General features: G+C 34.1%; 1 protein-coding gene across 4 annotated transcripts in view; it reads left to right on the plus strand.

The window, feature by feature from the left end:
* LOC127474395 (dystrophin-like) overlaps positions 1-22,566 on the plus strand; it is a 589,003-nt gene that overhangs the window by 207,490 nt on the left and 358,947 nt on the right. For all 4 annotated transcript variants that reach the window (XM_051795060.1, XM_051795058.1, XM_051795057.1 and 1 more), the window contains exon 6: positions 9,942-10,106. In XM_051795060.1, coding sequence (XP_051651020.1) covers positions 9,942-10,106 — 165 coding nt within the window. The remainder of the gene's footprint in view (positions 1-9,941; positions 10,107-22,566) is intronic.

Genomic DNA, 22,566 nt, shown 5'->3' on the forward strand with positions numbered 1-22,566 from the left:
ACAAACATCATCACACAGAGATTTCTCTGGGGCTTTTCTGTCTCTCCATCCCCTCTTAAGAGTGTATCTTATACTTTAATCTATTGTTTCTAACTGTTTGTTTAGTTTTCTGGCATCTCTGCTAAAAATGAACATGTAATGCTCTACCATTTCTGATTATCTCATACTGCAGAAAGATGCTGTTTTCAGGATATGAAACATACATGACAGTTACATAAATAATGTAGGTAGGTCCTTATCTGGTGTACACCAGAGTAATTCTGTTTACTTCAGAGCAGCTGTGACAATTTACACCAGCTGAGAATGTAGCCAAATATCTCCCAAAGTTATCACAAATTTTTGTTTTACCTTGATCTGCCAAGCAGGGGAATAGGGGACAACACCTGTGAGTCTTAACCTTCAAGGTGACATATTTGAAATAAGTCATGTTCAAACCTTCTTTACAGTCACAGAAACTGTTGCCCTACAGCAATGGAAATAACCTAGAAAAGAAATTGAGTATGAAAGGAATTGCAGTCACATTAAAGTAGCTTTTTTGCTTTTACTTCAGAATTGTCTTTGCTTTTGGGTGTTTGTATCACGTGCTGATGACCTTGAGAGTAGATATATGAAGAGTTTTTCTTCCTTTGGATAGTAATAATTTTAGCATGACTTTTCTTTAGACAACTTTATTGCATAGTGATTCTAATAGGCTGTTACCTAAGACAATATAGTTTAAGCAGAGAATGAAGATTAAAGCCCACATTTGAAAGGCATGACTTTTAAATTCTATCCTGGTTTTACTTATTATACCCTCTCCAAAGCAGTATTTCTTGTAAAAATTAAAATAGCACTGTCTTTGTGAAGTCTTAATATTATGAAAAATGAAGTATTTTATGACCATTTTTATGCTTTCACATCAAGAATTTTTCATTTATTTTCAAAGCTCAAAGTATCTTCTGCTGTGATAGCCAAGTAAGCTAACCACCTAGTGCTTCAAAGCATACAAAAGGGTACTAGGCACTGCAGTTTGTGATGAATTCAGTTCTTGTCATATACCACCTGCCATGGCATGTAACAGATCTGTAATGGGTTTCTTACCTTTTTCTGTGCAGTAAATGGATTGATAGATTAGGTCTGAGACCAGTGAACCATGGAATCAGAGGTTTGCTGGAAGGAGTTTATTACTCTTTAATATTATTCTTGGTCTGGTGTCAGCCAAGAGCGATGAGCTAGATTATCTGAAAGTAAGCTGGATGCCAAAATCAGCATTCTCCTCATTTATCCACCTTAGTCTTCACAAAGTCTACTGTATGTATTATGAAGGTTATCATAAGTGCCTGATGGAGACATTTTGTTTTGCTGCCTTTTAATTTGTCTGCTAGTATTAGTTCTAATTACTAGACACTGAAGAGACTATTTCACTGTTTATTGCCACAGCAAATCAATTTGTTGTGCTATGTGGACAAGAAAAAAATTAGAGTGGAGTGACACAGCTATAATTTGTGAACATTTTCTGTACAACCAGAAAAAGTATAGGTCGTCTTAGCTTGGTTGATCAAGTGTAGAGAAAAACAGATGGGAGCAGAAAGAGCAGAAAGACAAAGTCATTACAAGGTTATAGTTCATGTATTGTAGCTCGCCTTGAGTAGAAATTATTCATAGATTACCTGCAATGACATAAAATTTCCAGCATGTCAGTGCAACTTAGTTTTAGCCTATAGTTGGAACTACTGCAATTACTAGTGCTTTTATTTGTGGGGCGGAGGAGAAAATATGTTGGAAAATGAATGCCACAGTTTGATTTCTGTTCTTTCAATTTGAAATTAGAATAGTATAGCCAGCATTTTGGGGAACAAAAGGTTGATACTTTCTGAATTTAGTTTCATTTAATGAGTGGCCTGATTTCATTAAATATGATAAAGCCTTTTGTTATGCTAAATTACCTGTTACAGTCTGTCATAGATTGCTAATTAGGTGTAGTCCACATTCATGTTATCATCAGCCATATCAACAAATGGTTTCACTATAATGAAATGTGGTTTGATTTTACTGTTCACCGGACAAACATGAGAATGTCACAAGTTCTAAGAAACAAGTATATACAGGCTTAATTTCTTTTTATTGCTGGCAGCTAGCATTAATTAAGATTTAAGAACTTAAGCAAAGAAAAGTATTTAGGAATACAGTCATGGAGGGGTAAAAAAGTGTGTACTAGCCAATGAGACCATAAAAGCATGATTAAATACATGTATGTATTTAATATATATATACATATATGTATATATATACACACTATATATATCACACTATCTTACCAACCATATTAAAATTACTTTTTGTTGTTGTTTGCCGTACAAATCCAGAATATATTAATCATATATTTAAGAAGTTATGCCAAGTACTTTGAATACAAGAAGTACTAACTGTTGATACATTTGTTACTACATTGGGGTAATATTGATGTATCTGAATAACCAGATATCAAATATGTCATTTTAGGCAAATTCTTACACATTTTTCTACACTGCAACAACTATATATTTGAGAGTCATTTCACGTATAATGAACGATGGTTTGCATACTGTTGCACACCAATCAATGACAGTCATCTGGGCTTTTTAAAACTTCAGTTCCAAGACAGATGCTGCCATTGTCTGTCAAGTGTTTCATGCATCTCTTTTAAGGAGGACTATAGGGGCCTAAAAATCAATGTTGTTCACAAGATAAAGATTATACTTCATTTATATAGGCCTGTCGAGGTAGCAACATGCCCATGTAATTAGAATTCCCAACAATGGAATAGTCTGAAATAAATTTCAACTTTCCCTTCCCTTTCCCCCTCCTTTTTTTTTTTTTTTTGGTAATTTTTCTCATAGTTTTAACAACACCTTTTCAAAAATTCATAATCATCATTACCTAGAGAATGGCCTGACTACAGTTAAACTAAGGTAACTCCAACACTCTCAGCTTTTCTATTAACAGCACGTTTCTTACAAATGCGTTAAACCAGGTAATTCCTGAAGAACAGCCAAAAAGAAAAGCAAATTCATTGTTAGTTGTTCCTTGTGAGAAATGTCAGCTGGGTACTTGGCAGTCAAGATCACTCACTACATTTGGAATACTAACGTTACTGTTTTCTTTAATTTTTAACAAATAAATAATTTGTTGGTAAGAAATGCTATAAATATTTAGCTGTAGATAAAATATCAACCCACTATAATTATTCTATACTGTGTGAAGATAATGCAAAAATAAATCCCTGCTTATTTACTGTGGATATAATACAGTTTAGCTATACATTCATTATCCAACTTACTATGTAGCAAAAAAATAAGTAAAGCAATTGGATAATGAGTGACCTTAGGAAAAGGAGGGCTGCAGAAAAGAATGGTGAGACAGAGCAGCAGACTGGAGGAACCCTGTCACATGGAGGGATCAGAAGTGTTGCTAGGACTACTATAGTTTGCCAAACAGTGAGAAGAGATTACTCTTAAATATGTCAGACAGGGTTTATCATACCCCATTAACTAACCCTGTTGTGTTTCCCTGGGACATGGCACCAGCACAGCCAGCTCTGAGCTGGATAATATCACTGTGGCCTGCCATGTTGTCAGGTCCCAACATATTCATAAGACTCTGCTTTCCATGTTAAAAAAAGGCTTTGACTGACAGGCTCAAAGTAGCTGTTCAGACCAGGCTACCAGTACTGTGGGTGAGTGCTGGAGTTTGATTGTCTCATAGACTGTGTGTAGCCTGAGGGGTATTTATGGTACTTCCTGCCATAAGCCAGGGAAAGAACAATTGTACTTTTATTTAAAAATAATTTTCCTGTTGGAATATCCTTCATTAAAAATCACTGAAGGAGCTATACTGTAAAGCCTTTGAGGCTGCTTTTGGATTTGTGGAACTGAGTAATAAAAAGACATAAGGAAAAGAAAATCATGGACTAGATAATTTAGCAGAGATTGAAGGTGGAGGGTCTTGTACTCAAAAAGGTCCGTGACAAAAGAGAATTGCTGGGATAGCAGAGAGCAGAATGAATGAAAATTAGTTGTAAGTATTACATATAAGAAGCATACAGATATTCAGAAGACTGATATACACAGTCATACTACCATGGAAGAAAACTAAAACAAATCTTTGGGATGGGGGAAAGGTTTTGTTTACTTTTTAAAAAGCTAGTCAGCTAGATGAAGCAGAAAATTGTTTGGTGCGTTGGTTTTGTGGACTGCCTCATTTTTTTGCATTGATGGGGGAAAACAGATTTTTTAAATAAAAATGAAACTTGAAAATATTACAAATACACCATTAAGATTTTTTTAAAAAAAAACAAACCCAAATAAACACAGGTCAGGTCCTGAGAGGCTTGCAAGGAACCACAAAACACTAGGTACATAGCAAATAAAAATCTTCTCTATATATTCTTAATAGCCTTCTTTAACCTTCCTCTAATAATACAGTCTTTACTCCAACCTTATCAGAAACACTATGGCTCATAAATATTCATAATTTTAAAGAAATTACATAGATTTTGTTTTAAAGTCAATATTGAGTTTGTTAATGAGAATGGCTTAGTTAATTAACTAAATGGCATCCCAAACTGAACTTATATGAAACTCTTTCTCACACTGATTGTTTTTCATGAAGAAATGATGCATATAAATTAACTTTTCGCTCTTCCATTTTAAATCATTCTTCTGTACATGCTATATGAGTGGTAATTTTGAGCAGATAAAACTTTTGGCACAGTCGCTGTAAGAATTTCTGTTTTGTGCAATCATCTTACTAGTGCTATAGGAGTATCACTTATGACTTATCAATAAGTAGGATTGAAGTTTGCATTTAATAGCTGTTATGTTTATGTTAATTAGTTAGTTAGTTAGTTAGTTATCTTAGTTGTTCTTTGTTATCCAGGTCCTCACTCAGATAACATCAAAATCTTAATTCAATCCAGTTGTGCTCTGGGCTAAGCAGAAAGTTTCCTCATTTCTTTATACAGAATACTTCAATTTTTCTCTGTGCAAGCACTTCTGATTTTTCAAACCTATCAGTTATCCTATGCTGGAAGACCACTTTCATGAACTGCTTTGTACATCTGAGTGACCCTCTCAAGTGGGGCATAAAAGAACTGCTTTTAACAGTCTTCAAAGATACCCCATAACATATTTTTGCTCATATTCATTGCAGTTTATTATAGTTTATATTGTTATGCATATCAAGATACCTAAATTTCTTATCAGATTCATCAAAGTAAGATCCATTTATAAGTGCCACTGTTATTGAGAGTTTAGTGAGGCAGCAAGCAAAAGAGCACTTTATCTAATATTGAGGGAAAAGAACCTGACACATTTTTGCTGCTGTTAAAATGTGGAAATTTGGGATTTCTTTGCTCTCCACTCACCACTAAGAAAATACTCCATATTCTTTTTTGAAAAATTACATGTTGGGGAGATGCATCTCCTCATCTCTATTCCCAAACAGCTGGGTAATAACGGCATTATTTTCCCTTTCGTCATTTCAGGTAAACAGGGAATGAGGTTGACATTGACTTGTGAGAGAGAAGCGATATATTCAAAATCAGGCATTGGCCACTTGAAATATAATATATACAAGTAATTTCAGTGGCTTTCCTTTCATAAATAGTGATGCCTTACTAGTAGTATAATTAATCGAGTTCATTCATTTGCAGTAACATTTCTGATCTCTGCAAAACTATTCCCTATTGTTTGTTCTTTTTTACTTAGTCTCTGCCTAATAAGTTTCAACTTTTTAATTTTGAGCATTGTTCCTGAGTGAAATGATTGAGCTGTAACTCTACAACCATTATTTTAATTGATACTCCTTTAATTGAATCTAATTTCTGGATATTCATAAGGAATTAAACCTAGCAGTGAAACAGAATATGATTTTATATCAGGTGACATACTTTATACAAATCCTTCCTCCCTTTATACCGCCTATTATCATAAGAATTGGTATTCTTTTCCATCTGTGGATCTCTAATTCTTCCCATAATGCATGAACACAACCGTATGCAGACTGAAAAATAACTATCCAAAGCTAAAGTTGGAAATAGCAGTGGAAAACTGGAGCATGTGAAATGATCAAGGATATCTCTACTGTCAAGATGAGCATATGTATGGTTTTGCACCGAAGTCATAAGATTGGGGTAGGCATGGAAAGAACATAGTAGTGTATCATTTAGGCTGCTTGTGAAGGATCATCATCCAAGACATCAGGTTCAGATGGAAGAGAAACAATGAAAGCAATGCAAGTGATCAAGTACTTTTAGAATTCATAGGGAGAAGAAGATCCAGACTTTGAAAGTATGCAATTATTCAAATTTCAGACTATTCTTATGTTTTGAGAGATATCATTTTTATGCTGGAGATTTTGTTGTGTGGGGTTTTTTTTTCTGTGTGTTTTAATGTAAAGAGCAAAATTTGGAATATGTAAAATTAAATAAGTGGAAAAATGTTCTGATAGTTTAAGATTAGAATAAAATTAAATATTATGAAGACCAGTGTTGGTAAAATTAAGCTCTTCTGCTGTTTCCCCATTTAGAGCTTAAATATTTTCTATTATTATGTAACTCAGCTTCTAATTAATTAACTTAATTAACACTTGAACTAGAGTACAAAATTTTAGATGTATCACATGCTTTGAGATTAATGTTTTAACACATATCACTGAAATTATATAGTGCTTTGATGTTGAAATGGAATTTGTTTTCTTTGAAGAAATAATTCATACTTCTGTTGTTTCCACTTACAAATTTATTTTGTGCCTTTGGTTGCAAAATAAGGTGTGTTTTCAATGTTTGTCTATTACTGAATAAGGCAAAGTTTAAAATACTTAATTTGTATGCAAAGAGCTAACCCAGATTTTTAAAATTCCTTTTTTCTTCTGCACCCTGCCTTCCTTGCCAGCCTGTAACACTGCTTCATCAGGCCTGTGTTCAGTTCTAGGCAGATCTAGGGGAAAGCATCTCCTGTAAGGTGTTGCCTTATGGCTGCTGTTCCTACTGGTCTTCCCTGTTAGAAAAGGACATCAGCCCTCCTCTGATAAAACCTAATAAAAGGAGTCTTTCGTTAATAGGAGGGAAAGAGGTAAGACACCAAAGGGAACAAAAGTGTCTACCCCGGGACTACAAATGAATGAAAGGAGGATAGAGCCCAAAGCAAAAATGTGAGAGTATTGAAGTGGGACACTAGTCACTGCTCATTCATCCCTGGAGGCATCTGAGAACTTGTAGGAACTCGTTGAAGGGCCCAGGGACAGAATGGGCAGTAGAATTGCTGTTGTGCCCATCAGCATTATAATCCCACCTCAGGGGTGGAACTCCTGGAGCCGTGAATAACAAGCTTGAAGGACTGTGACTAAAACACTAGGGAAGATTCTGGAGGATCCCATCTCCATATGTACTTCTCTGCCAGAGAAAGGGCATAAATCTGAACAGCCAGTCATCATGTCCATGTCCATTACTCCATGGAGGTTTTCCCAATTTATGCTGCTAGGGAGCGGCAGAATTAGCTCAGGAAACAAGCTGTCTCCCAGGAGACAGTGTGCAACAGTACCTTGGCTTGATAGGCAGACTTGTAATTAACTTAAACTCATCAGGCTCTAATTTGATTAGCCAGCTTGACAGTTTGATGCCAGAGTTTAAAAAAACCCCAAACAAGCCACAACGAGCTAGCAAATGAAATCCCTGATAACTGGAATCTAAGACTCTGTTTCCCACACAATAGTATGTGACATATTACCTGAATCTTACAAGGTATTGCCTTGTTAAATGTTTATCTGCAGCCCTAACCTGAGTTTGAGGAAAGTTCTTTCTTCATTTACTGTTGTTCTTTTTGTCTCTGTGGTAAAATTAGATGAAGTTAAATTTCTGTATGTAATGAAACACTTCATATGGACATAGATTTCTTCATTTTTATATAGTAAAAATATTTTAATTCTGTATTTGTACTATAATTTTAGAGCAGGAGACAACATGTAAGAAGAGGCTACATTTACTTAAATCTCAATTTATCTCTCATTATACATGGGATAAATAAATGTTCTGAAAAGAGTAGCTTGAAGTACAGTTGCCAAAACCTAATTGTTCATCTTCTGCTGTTCTAGATCTAATAAACCTTAGTATCTAATTGGTTACCTCTCTCTCATCCCCCCACTCCCCAAAACCTCTACGAATTTTTCTTCCTCTGTCCTGTGATAGACCCAAAATGCTTGATTAATGTTGATTAGAAGTAGATTAATTTAAATTTCAGATCTTCAGAAGTCAGTTTGGGTTTTTATCTGCCTATGACTATTTATCTGCTTTCAGTTGTGTTTCTGTGGAAATTATTTACATTAATATTAAAGCTAGTAAACATTGGCGATTAACATTCAGAAGTTGTAAGAGAGATGAAACTAATCTTGTATGAAATTAGGCCAAGGTCTGCATAAATATTGGTTAACACATAAGGGAAATGAATGCATTTTTAATTTTTTTCTTTCGTTTCTTGGGTCATTCTGGAAAAGCAGAGTTTTTATTACATTTAAAAGATTAGGAAGATAGAAAAAGAAATTTTACTCAGGGTCAATTTTTATTAAATAGGATATTATGGGGTGGCTATAGTGAACAATGGAGATAATGTAATATATGGCAAATCAACTTCTTAAATTACAAATATCACTTAAATACAGTCTAATAAATCACATACAGAGTATATTTAGAGGAGTTATTTTGGTACTGACAAATCAATATTATCAAAGCAAATTTTTAAAGAAAGGTACATGTCACAATACAGTTGTGTTCTTTCCATTCTCTCAGATGGTGGTTGTTTGGTTTTAGTAACATTCATTGCTTTCATGACTCTGAGTTAAGATTTATTGTCCTCTGAAAAATTTGTCATTAGGAATTAGAGGTTAGTACAGAGCACTAATACGTTTGTTGCTGGGCAATATGATGGCAATGCTTCCATTAATGCTGCTTAACTTTAGAGGGAATTTGTGTTTTTTCATGTGTGTCAGAAACCTCATGTTTTGCTACTTTAAAGAGGGTCACTTTGGTTAAAAATGTGCTTAAAAACGTTTCCATTGATATGGAAAACTAGCCATATTTCTTGGCTGATTTTGCTAATGAACTGCCATTGTTTTGTATCTCTGCCCAGTCCCTATATTTGCTGTTGTGATATTTTTTGTTTTTAAAGTACAGATGGTTTCTCCCCTAGTATATCTTTGCAACATTTCCCATTGTGTAGTGTTGTGACACCTCACCTATCTAGCTATAGAAAACAATCTGGGAAGGACAGCATGGAGCTTTGTGTTGGCTTATTTATTTTCAACCTGTTCCTACATTTACTCCAAGTGCTGTTGGATTTGAACTATGCTATTCACTGATTCTTAATTTTTAATATTGTTGGCACAGAAGAATGTGCTTAGTTAATTCAAATCTCACTGCTTTGAATGCAAATCAGAGAACCAAGTGGCCTGATCAGAATTGATGATACATTTCTTCATTATTTTTCTTCATTTTATGCATCTACTTATGCATATTTGGACCAGACTGGCAACTCTAAACATCTTATAAGAAAATATATGCTTATAAGTATTTACATTCAAGAGAGGAGGAAAGGTTAGATATCATTCAAATGATCAATTTCGTATTTTCACTTTGTTTTTCCTAAATAAAAATTGACCTTTAAAACGGTTTAGGATACCAAGATAACAATTTTTTCACCAAAAAAATGAATAAATCTGATGCTAAAATGTGATTTAAAAAATCTCTTTTGAGTTTGTTTTTTTTTCTTGAGTGGACCTGCTTTTTCTTTCCATACTTTCTATCAGTATATAAAACTTGAATTTTAACATTTTATATGAGTATATATGTGTGTAGTGTTAAATTGTTTTGTGCTTTGTTTGTTGTTGGCAGTTTTTTGCCACCTGAACAATGGCTTCTGGTATTTTTTCAGGTGTCCAAAGATCTTCCAGAGAAACAAAAAGAAATAGAGATTCTGCTAAAGGATTTTGTTGAACTTGATAAACAACTGAATCAGGTGATATTGTGGGTCACACCTGTCAAGAACCAGCTGGAGCTTTATAACAGAGAGGGTCAACCAGGAGCCTTTGATATTAAGGTAAATTTTCTTCCATTTTATAAAAGCATTGGAATCTCAAGTGGTCAAAAATGCAGTTGCAGAATCAGCTGTTTAGCTTTTATTAGCAATGTAACTTTGAGACAGAAGTCAGCAATGGTCCCCAGAAGTTCAAAGCTTTATGAATTAAGGAAAGCTTAAATTTTTTTTCGTTAAATGGTTTCTAGTGAGAGGGCAGATTAGAACCAGTGGTTCCTAGATATAATTTATTATTTTTCCCATATTATACATGAAACAATAGCCCCAAAAGTTGATGCATCAAATCATAATACAAGGCAAACTCAAATTCAGAATATCAATTGGACCATTTAAGCTATTTCATTAAAGCTAATATGACTACATGAAAATCAGAATATTTAGGACCATATCATGGTTCTCATAGTGCAAGAAAGGATATTTAACTGCACAGGTAATGCTCCAGGAATCAATAAAGCTGATTGTCTAGTAATTGTGAGAAAAATATTTGTAATCTGATCCTTGAAATGTATTTAAGTATGAAAAAGATGCCTGTATATGAATTGAGTGAGGCCAAAGAAATTAAAGATGAAAAATACTGGTTAGAATCAATTGGCCTGCTGGATATATGCTTAGACATTTTGGCCTTGCATTTTGTCTATACATGTATGGTCTTATCTTCACATAAACTGGGAGAATATTTAATGTACAATAGATAATTGAAATCTATGAAGTTAAAGTTTGTAGTAGCTCAGCATCTTGTTCATCTAGATAAAGATTTAACAGGAGACACTGAGTTTTGTATGAGTTTTGTTTTTGATGCTGCAGTTTTCAGTGAAAAGTGAAAAAATATAAATATTCAGAACTTGTATTGTCTTGCATGAATTGAATAATACCTTCTCCTTAAGATGTGTGGTTTTGCTGAGTATGTTAATTAAATTCACTTTAACTTATTTTCTATTAAGGAACAGTTTTAATGCTCAAACACTTCTTATGTAATACAATACATTATATAAAACAGTGAATCTCAAGTCCTGTTGTAGTCCTATTGACAGAATGAGTTCAGCAATTACATTAATTCTCTTTCTAAAAGATAAAATTAGTATAGCTCTTTGCAAATGGCTGTATATGTATTGAATGACTGATGGAATTTTGCTTTCAAGAAAATTGTATATTCTTATCTTCTGTATTTTAACAAAAAATTTTAGATTATTCATCCATTTTTTTGTTCTGTTTCCTTTATTTCTAGAATGATTCCACATTCAAAGTTTATATAAAATTAAAGCAGGGGTAAATTTCTACAAGTTATAACAGTATTGCTTTTCATATTGCTTATGAATGAAATATTTTGCTTGACTCTTTCAGTCCTGTAATCATATAAAGCATGTTAGCTTCTTATTTACATGTTATCCATCTTGATTGCTTTTAAAAGATATAGACTTCTTTAAAATGTTGTTGAATGATGGTTTACCCAGAATGCAGTTTTTTTCAAGGAGAGAATCTGTTACATTAAACACCCTTTATGAATTATCTCTGAAGGCAAATTACATTCTTATAACCTTCTTCAGGTTAAGAATAAGCAGACTAAGACCATTAATAATAGCAAAACACATTAAAAATTAGTAGATATAATTCAGGAAAGCAACCTAGTCTTGACAACGTTCAATTTTACAATCAACTTCAAACACATGTTTCAGACCCGTGCTAACATTCTGTCCTACATTGAGTCAAGCCTCTGCATACACATCCTTTTGAATTATTGTTGAAATGATTATGTTTGTGTCTTCTTAAGTTACCATCCTGTATGGCTAATGTGTACCTTTAAAAAGTAAGGATGTGCATCCTACCTATGGAAGGGATGTTTTTAACAAATCTTTGGTGTTCCCAAATACTGTATAAATATTCAGCATTTATTCTACAACAATTTTAATTCCTTCACCAGTATCCAGAGAACACTGAAGTATCTGCTATAGGATTTCATAACTCTTTTTCTCAGAAACAAGAATGATTCTGATGAACACCTAGTGGAATGAAAAGCATATTATTAATCTTCTTAGAAAAGAGACTGGATAAGAAATTTTACAAAGAATCTTTTTGAGTATTCTAAAAACCTGGAATGTATGAAGAAGAGGTTTAAAACTGACAATCAAACTTGTAAATATAGCACTTGAGTGAAAAAGACCAAGTTCATATAAGTCCTCAGGAAAACCAGACTATTCTAGTTATAGGATTTTACATGATGGTTTACAAATTTTAATTTTAATTTCATTTAAGACACTGTCTTTTGTGAAATTTCTGTCAATGTTCTTCATCCTCCTACTGAGCCTGCAAGGTAATGTTCTTCAGCTTCCTCCTCAGCCATTAAGTCGTCTCCTGTCTCTTTTGTTTTCAAAGTTATTTTTTGGGGAAAAGAGTTCCAAAACTAACATGAGTGGCAAGGATTTGGAGTAAATAAATATAAAGTATTGTAAGGATATTAATTTCTAAAAGTCACAAAATATTGATTGTTAAAAATTTTCTGACCTCAGAAGCAGGTGAATATAAATGATGAGAAAAACATGTGGCATTGGATAGGTAGAAGAGAAAGACGATGGAAATATGTGTTTGTTTTAAATAGATGCCCAGAGTGTCTTTAGCTAGTTACCAATATTATATTAAAGTAATATGCCTGTTTAAAGCAAGTTTCTTACTTTTTCTTACCTTTAGGAAATTCCAATTACAAAAATGTGTCATAGCTGAAATTAAACTAAAGTGCATCTAAAATATCAATTAGATATTCTGACAGAATTTTCCAAAATACAGTGATTTATTTCTCTGAAAACCAGAGCAACTTTTGCTTCTGGCATTCAGCTATAATCTGATAACTATCATTGCAGTTTCCTCCATAAATCAAGGGGTATAATAAATGCAGGTCCTTATCAGATAATCTGATTTAAACTTTTTAATAATATTGATCTCTATAATATTTGCATAGTAAGTATATAGAGGAGACTATTTGTGAATTTCACATGCATAATTCACACTAACTTTCTGTTTCTGTGACTTAATACTAATTTAAAAGTTCGTACTTTTTTCCCACCTTTGCAAAAATCAGCTATTAAGAATAGATGAGAAGTACCTTAGCAAAAAACTTAAATAATTAAATCACCAGCAGTGCTAACCTTTAATGGTGGCACAGAAGTTATTCTACGAGAGTCACAAAGGTGCAACCAAAGGCAATATTGTTAGATATTGTTACAGACAACTTCACAAAAAGTAAGACGTTTAAGACTCAATACATGATTGGGCTTGGTGACAGGTAGAGCAATTAAAATCCCTCCTATGGATCTTAAAACTATGTCTCAATTTTAAAAGTGTTCAGGACCATTGTTTGGCTTAGAGGTCAGCTGGTGCAGCACAGTTTGCATTCTTTCAGAAACAATCTTAACCCTCAGAAGAAGACAGTTGCATCCAAAGTGCCTGTTGCAGTTGATGCCAATCCCTGTCCATGCCTGGGCACTGCCTCAGACTGTGCAGTTTGTCCCCATGATGGAAGCAATGCTCCCAATTTAATGGTGTGGGCAGTCATGCTGAAGAATTTGACTCGTATGTCCTCTCCCTTTTTAGTTCATTTCTCTTGGCACCACATAAAAATTCAGGGAAGGATGCAAACGAGTTATATGAAAATGAGAGGTTCAGTGTCACTGGCATAGTTCATTTTCTGTGTCATTTGACTTAGTCATGCTTTCAGATCAGAGAGCTCTCTGGATCTGTATGAGCTCAACCCAGGGTGCTGACTGTGACCCTCCATGTAGCATGAGGTTATGAGCATGACAGCACTTGCTTTTGGGGTAACAAGACCACTAATAATGTTAAATTCTTTAATTTAGCAGTTTTTCAGTTCCTGAGAAATGGTCTCTTATGCCTCTGCCCTCGTACATATCCTTGCAAAGCTGAATCCAGATTGGAACAACCAAAGACTGTGATTGTGTCCCACCAAAGCTCTGCAGCCTACCTACATCCTGGATTTCAAAATCCCATTAGCACAGGATGCCATAATGCATGTTCTTACCTAGCATCATACAATCACTTATTTAAGAAAAGGCTCTCTTTCTGTTCTCTCTCATTTATTAACCCTTCATTATAGAGGTATTTGCAAGTGAGTAATTACATAGCATTATATCAACCTCCTCCAGTCCTACAGAGTGGTTCCAGATGCTTAATATCAGTTGTTTCCTAGACTTGTACCTTAAGTTTAGTAAAAAAGTACATAATAGGAGAGGTTCTTTTCTAGTTCACTGTAATGCAGTTAGGAAAGAGAAGAATAGAATATGCAGACATAAAGAGATTAGACAAGTCCAGCATGTTCCTTGGTCCCCCTTTTGGAGAAAGACCTTGTGGTGACCAAGGAACATACTGGGCCACTTCATAGTCCTACAATCCCTGGAACATTTTGTGTCATTTGAGGCTTTGGGCAACATCTTAACTTCTAAAGTATGTACATACATCAATTTAAAAAGCAGCAAAAATGTTAAGAAACATATGAACACTATGAAATTGTTGAAACAAACTTTTAAAAGTTATTCAGTCCTAAAAAAGCATATTGTACTTTGCAACAGCATTTATTATAAAATACTTTCCCTTCTGAATCAAAATTTTTGTTTTCTTTAAGTTCATTCTGCTATCGTAACTCTATGCCTACTTCAAATAATTATAGTATGGCTCAGGAAACCCTAACGTACTTTTTGCCAATATGATTTGTCTTCATAATTTTCTTGACCGTAATGTAGAGTCTGCAGTGGCACAATTAGAACCTGGACCTTAGTTAAGCATGATAATTTTTACCAGTGGTATCAAAAATCACACTGGGGCCATAATAACTAGTTTCTCAATAAGGGTGGACAAAGGATTCTTCATTCTCAGGATTTAGAAAGCATCTGTACCAGTATTTGTTTCACTTGTGATATTATTCCTAATTACAGTTCTCTTCTATAAACAAAGAATTTTTAAAAAGTTTAGGAAATTACCAAAATAAATCTACATTGAAATGTAGATTTGCAATCTAAAAAATTAAAACTATTAGGGTGGATCTTAGTTTTTTTTAGGTGTTGAATATTTTTTGTACCACACTGACATAATTTTCATTTTATATATTAGCATCTTATAGACTGTGCCTGTGAAATACTTATGTATATGCATGGAGAAGGTATGAAATCTACATCTATAAGAGTGTCTTGACTCCTCTGCTTGTGAACACTGGAACTCTTCCAGATTTGCAGTGTACCAGCTTCTCATGCATCTAGAATATATTTCATATTGTGTCTTTTACAACTCTAGTTTTCCAAGCTTAACAGTATGACTCTGTCTGCATTCATTCTTTGACCTGGATTTACCCTCATTCTGCTAGCTATTTTGCATGATTTAGTATTCATACTTCACAAATTTAGATGATATCATCATGAATTTCCAATTTTACAAAATGGTGCAAAGAAAATAGTACAAAAGTTGCCTACATTATAGCTTAGAAAAAGACTGAAGTACTTAACAGTACAGCTTTGTTTACAATACAACTTCTGCCAGCACTTGTGTCTAAGCTGTGGGTGTTATAGTCATAGTCATTGGGTACAGCCATGGCAGGAGACACCTTCAGTACCTACATGCTGAAGTTCAGCTCTTACTATGTGCTTGTTTTTTATGTGCTGGTTCTTTTTTTCAGTAACTTCTCTCAATACTTTGACTATGTGAAACCCATTTTCCTGATCCTTCTTTCAGTTTCTGTTGAACAATTTGATTTTTCTTAGCCGATTTTCTGTCTTTGTCAGAAAAAAACTGCAGTTAAAGATGTGCACTTTCTAATTCCTGAGCATTCAAATGTGTTTTGTTGGTTGTATTGTCACAATCTTTATTCATATAAGTAAACCTTTTCTATTTTATTTATATAAGTAAAGCTTAGTCGTATAAGTTTTTCAACTGTTAATGCAGCCATATCATCTCAGTGCAAAGCTGAGGCCCTGCAGGATAACATGGGTGATATGAGATACTGTGTCCCAGTGAGGGAATTTTGACATAAGGAAGTTTTATTTAGCTTTTTCAGATCTGCCTGGTTCCCGATCCAGACATCACTATCTTCACTTTTGCCTTGTCTTTTGGGCTCTCCCAGGGTAGCTTTGCTTCTTTCAAGTCCGTGGCAGTTTCATAACATTTTGATATATATTTCCCAGGGTACTTTGGCAGTTTTTTGGGGCTAGAAATGTATGGGGATGTGGATACCTACCTAACAGCAGGAGATACTAGATTAGCAGCAGATCAAGCTGTGTAGCAGTTCCTGAGGTGTGGACATGTGCAAACTTGGAATAGCATAGTCTCCACTTTTATCCTAGACATCAACAAACATTCTGCCAGGTATTCTTTTAGTCAAAAACATTAACATAAAAAAGAACCCTTAAAACAAGCTCACAAATACTACTGGACTTTTAAAATTTTATATGAAACCTCTATACAGAAACAGTCCCACCTATTGCATGATATACGGCAACCCTGCAGCTGAGCTTGAACAGACAACTATTTCTCTGCTCTGAGATAGGCATAGCATTAGTATAGTTGGTTCAGTATAAGGTCAGAAGGTACTACTCTGGTCATCCAGTCAGACCTGCTTTATAAAGTCATTCTTTCAGTTTTCTCGATTATTTTCTGTTTGAACTGCAGCACACTTTTCTCAAAAATACTACTACTAAAAAAAACCCAAACAAACAAACAAACCCAAACCAACCAAGACTGTTTTTTAATTTCCACATATGAACAGTCATGCACATCTTGTGGTAAATTACTTCAGCACTTGAGTTAAAAACCTGCACATTTTTCGTCAGCTGAGTTTTTTTAGCTTCATCTTTCTGTCACTGCTTTGTTTGCCAAACTAGACAGAGGTCCAATACTGCATTAATAGACAGTAATCAAGTTCTTTCCTAAACTCTGTTTGTTCACAATCAGTACTGTTATTCTAATTCAGACAAGAAAGCAAATATGGAGTATCTAATTAGTATTAGTTCAAAAAGCAATTATTGTAGTGGTCAAAGCAATTATTTTTCTGGTCTTGATAATAATGTGGTTGTCTCTAATCACAAGCTTCTTTTGGCTAAATCAGATAATCAGAGTCTAAGTAGGTGGCAAATGTTACTATAATTGAAGTTATAGTTGCTTCTGCATTCTCTCCTTAATGGAATATTTAAGGACACACATGAGCACTCTGAAATGTGTTTATTCTAATCCAGCCATCCAAATTTAATATACTTAAACCTTTTAGGGATACATTATTCTGAACATGTGGATATAGACCTATACTTTACACTTTGAAACAGCTTTGCCTACGGCATCAACAAGCTGTGGAGCTCCAAAGTTGTGGCTAAAGGAAGTTGTGCAAATGCTGACCTTTATATCCTCCTACTGACTGTTCTGCTGAGATTTGTTTACTTCACCTGCAAGAAAAAGAAGGAGAATCTTTGGAGGGTAATAAGTGATGCTTCACTAGCTAACATGTTAAGAAAACACCTAGGGAAAGTCTAACCAACTTTTTCTCATGATTTATCCTAGTTTTCTTTTCCTCTAAATATTTATTTCCCCATAGTCCTGTTGGATTCCAATTCTGTGTATGATAGGACTCTAAGTCATTGATAATTTTGATTAGAGATTTCCAAATATTTTGCTTACGGGAAGAAACTTAGAAAGCTTCAAAGAGCAGTTAGATTTAAAAATCAGGTTTCAGAATAACAGAAGAAAAATAATAGGGCTTTCTTAAATATATAAAAATCAAAATGACTGAATAAGACAGACCAGAAGTTAAAGCTTTCCTATCAACCTACTGCAACTGTGACTAAGATAAAATTAACATTCTGCAATCTGCTACAGTCAGATTGCACTTTTTAAATGTAGTCCATGTAACATTTGTGGTGTGCTAAGGCTTTAGAAAAACACCTTAAGTGGGAGTTGAAGGCTTTTTTTACAGTCGAAAAAGAATAATTTCTTTCTAATATGTACTTTTGTGCATCTACACATAGTAAGGCTGTTTCATTGTGTTGTGATGTAGTCAACAAGATACTATTAACTAAAATTATTTTTAGAAACCCAAATATGTAAAGAAAAGAAAGTATATTGTCTAGTAAGATAATAAAAGCTTACAAATAGGCTAATGCTTATATGGGTTTAGTTGCTGCTAAATTTTAGTTGTTACTGTGGATTACTTGCTTTGGTATTTAGTGTTTGAAATCTATGGGTAGGTATTTTATAAAGTCAAATGGTCTAACTCGTCTGAAAAATTTAAGTTTACAGGAAAAAGTACAGTAAACTTTCTGAACTTTAGCATTGTAGTACTTTTTGTGTCTTTTAATCAGATAACATTGCTAAAATTAAATGAAGTTACTATGCCATTTTCACAGAATGTAAATAAGCAGCGTTATAGTTTTACAAAGAAACAATGCTCTCTATGGCGTAAAATCAAAGACCATTTAAATTATGGTGTTTCTAGTTGTCTTTAGAGAAAATAAGTAGTACAAGTAGTTTATCTTTCACGTATATAAGATATCATGTATTCATAATTGACTCCAATTAGCACTGCATATAATAAATATCAGTATTTTGAAATACTTTTAAAATATTATTTAGCACTGTAGTCTCCCTCATAATTGAAAATATGACTCACTCTTTATAGATTATAGTGCTAATTGTAGATTATAATCTACTAAATTGTGTCAGTTTTAATACATCCTGAATAACGCCAAAATTATGTCAGAAAGAAAGATGTAGAAAAGAAAAAGCAAAAATCAAATTTAGGAGTGTTTATAGAACTATTTTATTTTATTTGTTTTATCACAATTTTTTTCTGTTTTAGTCCTTGAGTCTTTTTCTCCTGCATAAATTCTGCATAAGCAGTCACTTTTCCAAGCATTCACTTGCTGGTAGTCCTTGAAAATAGAAACAAAAATGTGGTGAATAACAAAATATAACCAGTAGTGGTAGGAAAATTTTGAATATACTTTCAAAAGCAGTAGTGGGATATATTGTGACTACTGTCCTCTGCCAATGTAGTTACTACCATTAAGTTATCTGTGGTTATGTAATTGGAAAGTGCTCTTGCAATGTCTATGATGTGCCAGGTCATTACCACCACTACATATGGCTTTTAGCCGTGGTTCACAAAACCATATAGATGGCTTTAAAATTGTGTAAAATAAAAATTGGGCTGGAAAGTTTGATTATGAATGGAACAAAAAAATAAAAACATGCTTATAGAATAGTAAGCAGAAAATACAAATTAGGACTCATTAAAGAAAAATTGAAAATAAATGCATATGTGTAACTTCTGTATTTAAACATCCATCAAAGTAATCTTAGAAATAATTTAGTAAAGTGCATGTTAGCTCTGATTCCCATACTTCAGTGTAACAAAAAGTACTTTGGTGAGAGGATCTTGAAAGTTACCAGCCTGTATTGCACAAAAAATAATGAAGAAAGCATTGTGTGTTCTAACTTTTTCCCTCAGTCTCTTGTGAAAACTGCTTGGATACTGGATTTTTTTTTGCATTGCTAGGCTATCTTCTCCCAAGTGAATTTGAGGTGGAAAATATTTCTCCTGAGTTTCATTATGTGAACTGCATTTGGGTGATTTTTAGAAAGGAAATGCTAAAGTACATAACTGGCAGTATTTTGAAAAACAAACTCAGAAACCCCCAAAATATTTTAACCTTTTCTTTAAATGTTTCTCTAATGAGCAAATCTAGGTAATTTCAAAATAGTTATCAGGTCATCCAAGGAATTAATATGGAGTTACATCCAACATTTGTATAAGTAGAACTCTGTACTGGGCAGAGTAGAACTCAATGTTGGGCAGAAGGCTGACATTTCATTTTTAATCATCCCCTTTTTGAATTTGTCTGATTTTTCAATTAAACATATATATATAATATGGAGATTCATTGTCTTTTCTGCATAATCCTATGAAAACAAAGTCTCCTCAGCAGAGGGAGGAGCTAAAGATAGTCGAATGCTTCAGGACAAATGCCTTTGGTTTGCTCTGGATCTCTGGAAAGTTACAGATTTACTGGCTATATGTGCAAGACTTTGATAGCAACTTGCCAGACAGACAGTGAGTGTCTGGTAAAAATCCTTTTTGATGGTATCTCTTCGTCTGAATTTCACACCTTGAATTTTTCAACAGGAAGATGGGTTCTGCACTGTGGCTGTTGCTGTCTGTTAGGCACACAGATCTTGTGATTGTAGTTCTGTGGCTACAGTTTTGTTGAATTCTGCATTTTAAATGCTGTTTCACCATCTGAGTTATCTATTATATTCTCAAAATCAGCACTTAGTTTTCGATTGCCGAATTATTCTTCCTAAATTGGCCAAAGAATCCATTAACTAGTTTGCGTCGAAGTATACATAAACCAGCTTTTTTCTTCTGCCTTTTTAAATGTTTTTCTTCTTCTTTCTTTTTTTTAAACAATGATAGAAAATGTAAAAAATACACAGGAAAATATTTATAAATAAATGAAAATACAGATATTTACCTAACCTCATTCTGTATTCCTCTCCATCTGTCTGGTTGAACAAACCACAGAGTGTTAGTAAAGGGATACATCGAGTAAACAGTATTTAGGGTTTTTCTTTTGCTTTCTGAATTTTATTTCGAAAATATGCATATTACCACTTTATAAGTTTATATGGGGTTTATTTACATTTAATGCTTTCACAGATTCTTTGCCATTGCAAAGATTTACTCCTTGGGCTAAAATGGCCTGGGATGCTCAGCTTGACTCAAATTCCCCTGCTGTTAAAAGAGAAACTGGAGATGCTCTATTCCAGCCTATCAGACAACCCTACCCTTCATGTTCTATAAATGTGTGTTGATGGTGCTCTTTACCTCTTCAGAAGAGCTCAGGATGTGTAGGATGGAAGGAAAGATATGGGGAGAGGGTACGAGGAAGAGGAGGGAGGTAGTAGTGCCTGTTCCTCCACCTTCTACCTGTTAAAAGCCCTAGGAGTCAGCATACTTCCTACTAACCATAGGAGGAGGTTAAAGCTCCATTTTCTGGGAATTTTTTCAGGTCTTTGTTTCAGCACTGCCTCTTCCCCAGCAAAAAAATTTTCCAGGGTGTTTTGACAGATGTAGGTGACTATGATGAGGCTGTGGAAAGAATGAACAGAAATGCGAGTCCCATTTAAGGAATGGATGGAGAAATGACACTCTGGATAAGAAATGAGTTGACAGAATGCAGAAATTCATGTTTCTACTGCTAGCTCACTGAAAATCCTTCTGACCCTTTCAAATCATCTTCTCCAGACAACAATAAAAAACCCTTTGTTTTCCAGCCACCTTGACTCCAAATCTTCTTGCAATCTCACTGCTCCTTTCTCACTGCTTACTCAGTTCCCAAACCTTTTCTTTTTACTCCCTTCTTGCCTCTGGGTTATCACTCACCCCTCCTGCACTCCTATATACTTGAGTCCTTCTCCAAGGCTTATATAACCTTGATTTTTGCTTATACTGCTAAAGAAGCTTTGAACTCTCTCTGGGTGTAGAATTTATATCTGTTTACTGTCTGTGGTGGTGACTTGTCATATATTTAAAATAACATATTATGTTCATTTTTGCCAGATAAAAATTGGTCATCCTTAAAAAAAATTGAATACCTCTTTATTCTTAAAAAATAACTTGTATTTGGATTTTGTCCTTGATAACTTTGAATGACAATAAGAAGACTGTCAACTCTTGTCAATCACTTCATTATATACTTGACAACTTCCAGTTAGAACATAAGACAAAGGCATGGCTGAGCAGTAGCAAACCTAATTCTAGATAAATAAAAGAAAAATCACCCACAGGAGAGAATGAAAATACCAACTGGACATTGGTGTCTTTTGCCTTTCATCAGCCTTCATTTGTCACTTCCTGCTTGACAATCTAGGCCAAATAAGTCAGATTTTAATGTTTTACTTATTCTTTTACCTTTTCACTTTGCTGACATGCTTTTAAATGAATAGTTTTTGTATACAATAAGCGGCAGTATAGTTTGTCCATAGGAGCACATAAGGAATATGTACCTCAGAGATCCATCCTGCTGTATTCTGACATCAGTTCCTGATTTGGCAGAAGGCTGAACTGTGAAAGCTTCTGATGATATTTAAACTTTATTTAAGCTAATCCTATTTTTAATGCACTATTATGACCTGCAATCAATGTCAGTCAACTCATAGCTGATATTCAGTGACTAAATCAGTTACTGTTCTTTCCAGAAATTTTCCTGTGGGACTTTAAGGAGCAACCTGCTCAATGTTTTGTTTGTGAGCTCTGAGCATTTAAATGTTAAGCAATCTGTGTCCAAATCTCTTCTAAAGGAATCTATTGCAAGTACAAGAATATTAAACAACATTAGCTGCAGATGGATTGTAAAAATGTGTCAAAACTTTCCTTACCCAAAGAGTAATCCTTGTAAATTTTTTAATCTGTAACAGGCTTTGC

Source organism: Manacus candei, unplaced genomic scaffold (assembly GCF_025592945.1).
Source record: "Manacus candei isolate 608988 ecotype Guabito, Panama unplaced genomic scaffold, ASM2559294v1 h1tg000041l, whole genome shotgun sequence".
Taxonomy (NCBI): Eukaryota; Metazoa; Chordata; class Aves; order Passeriformes; family Pipridae; genus Manacus; species Manacus candei.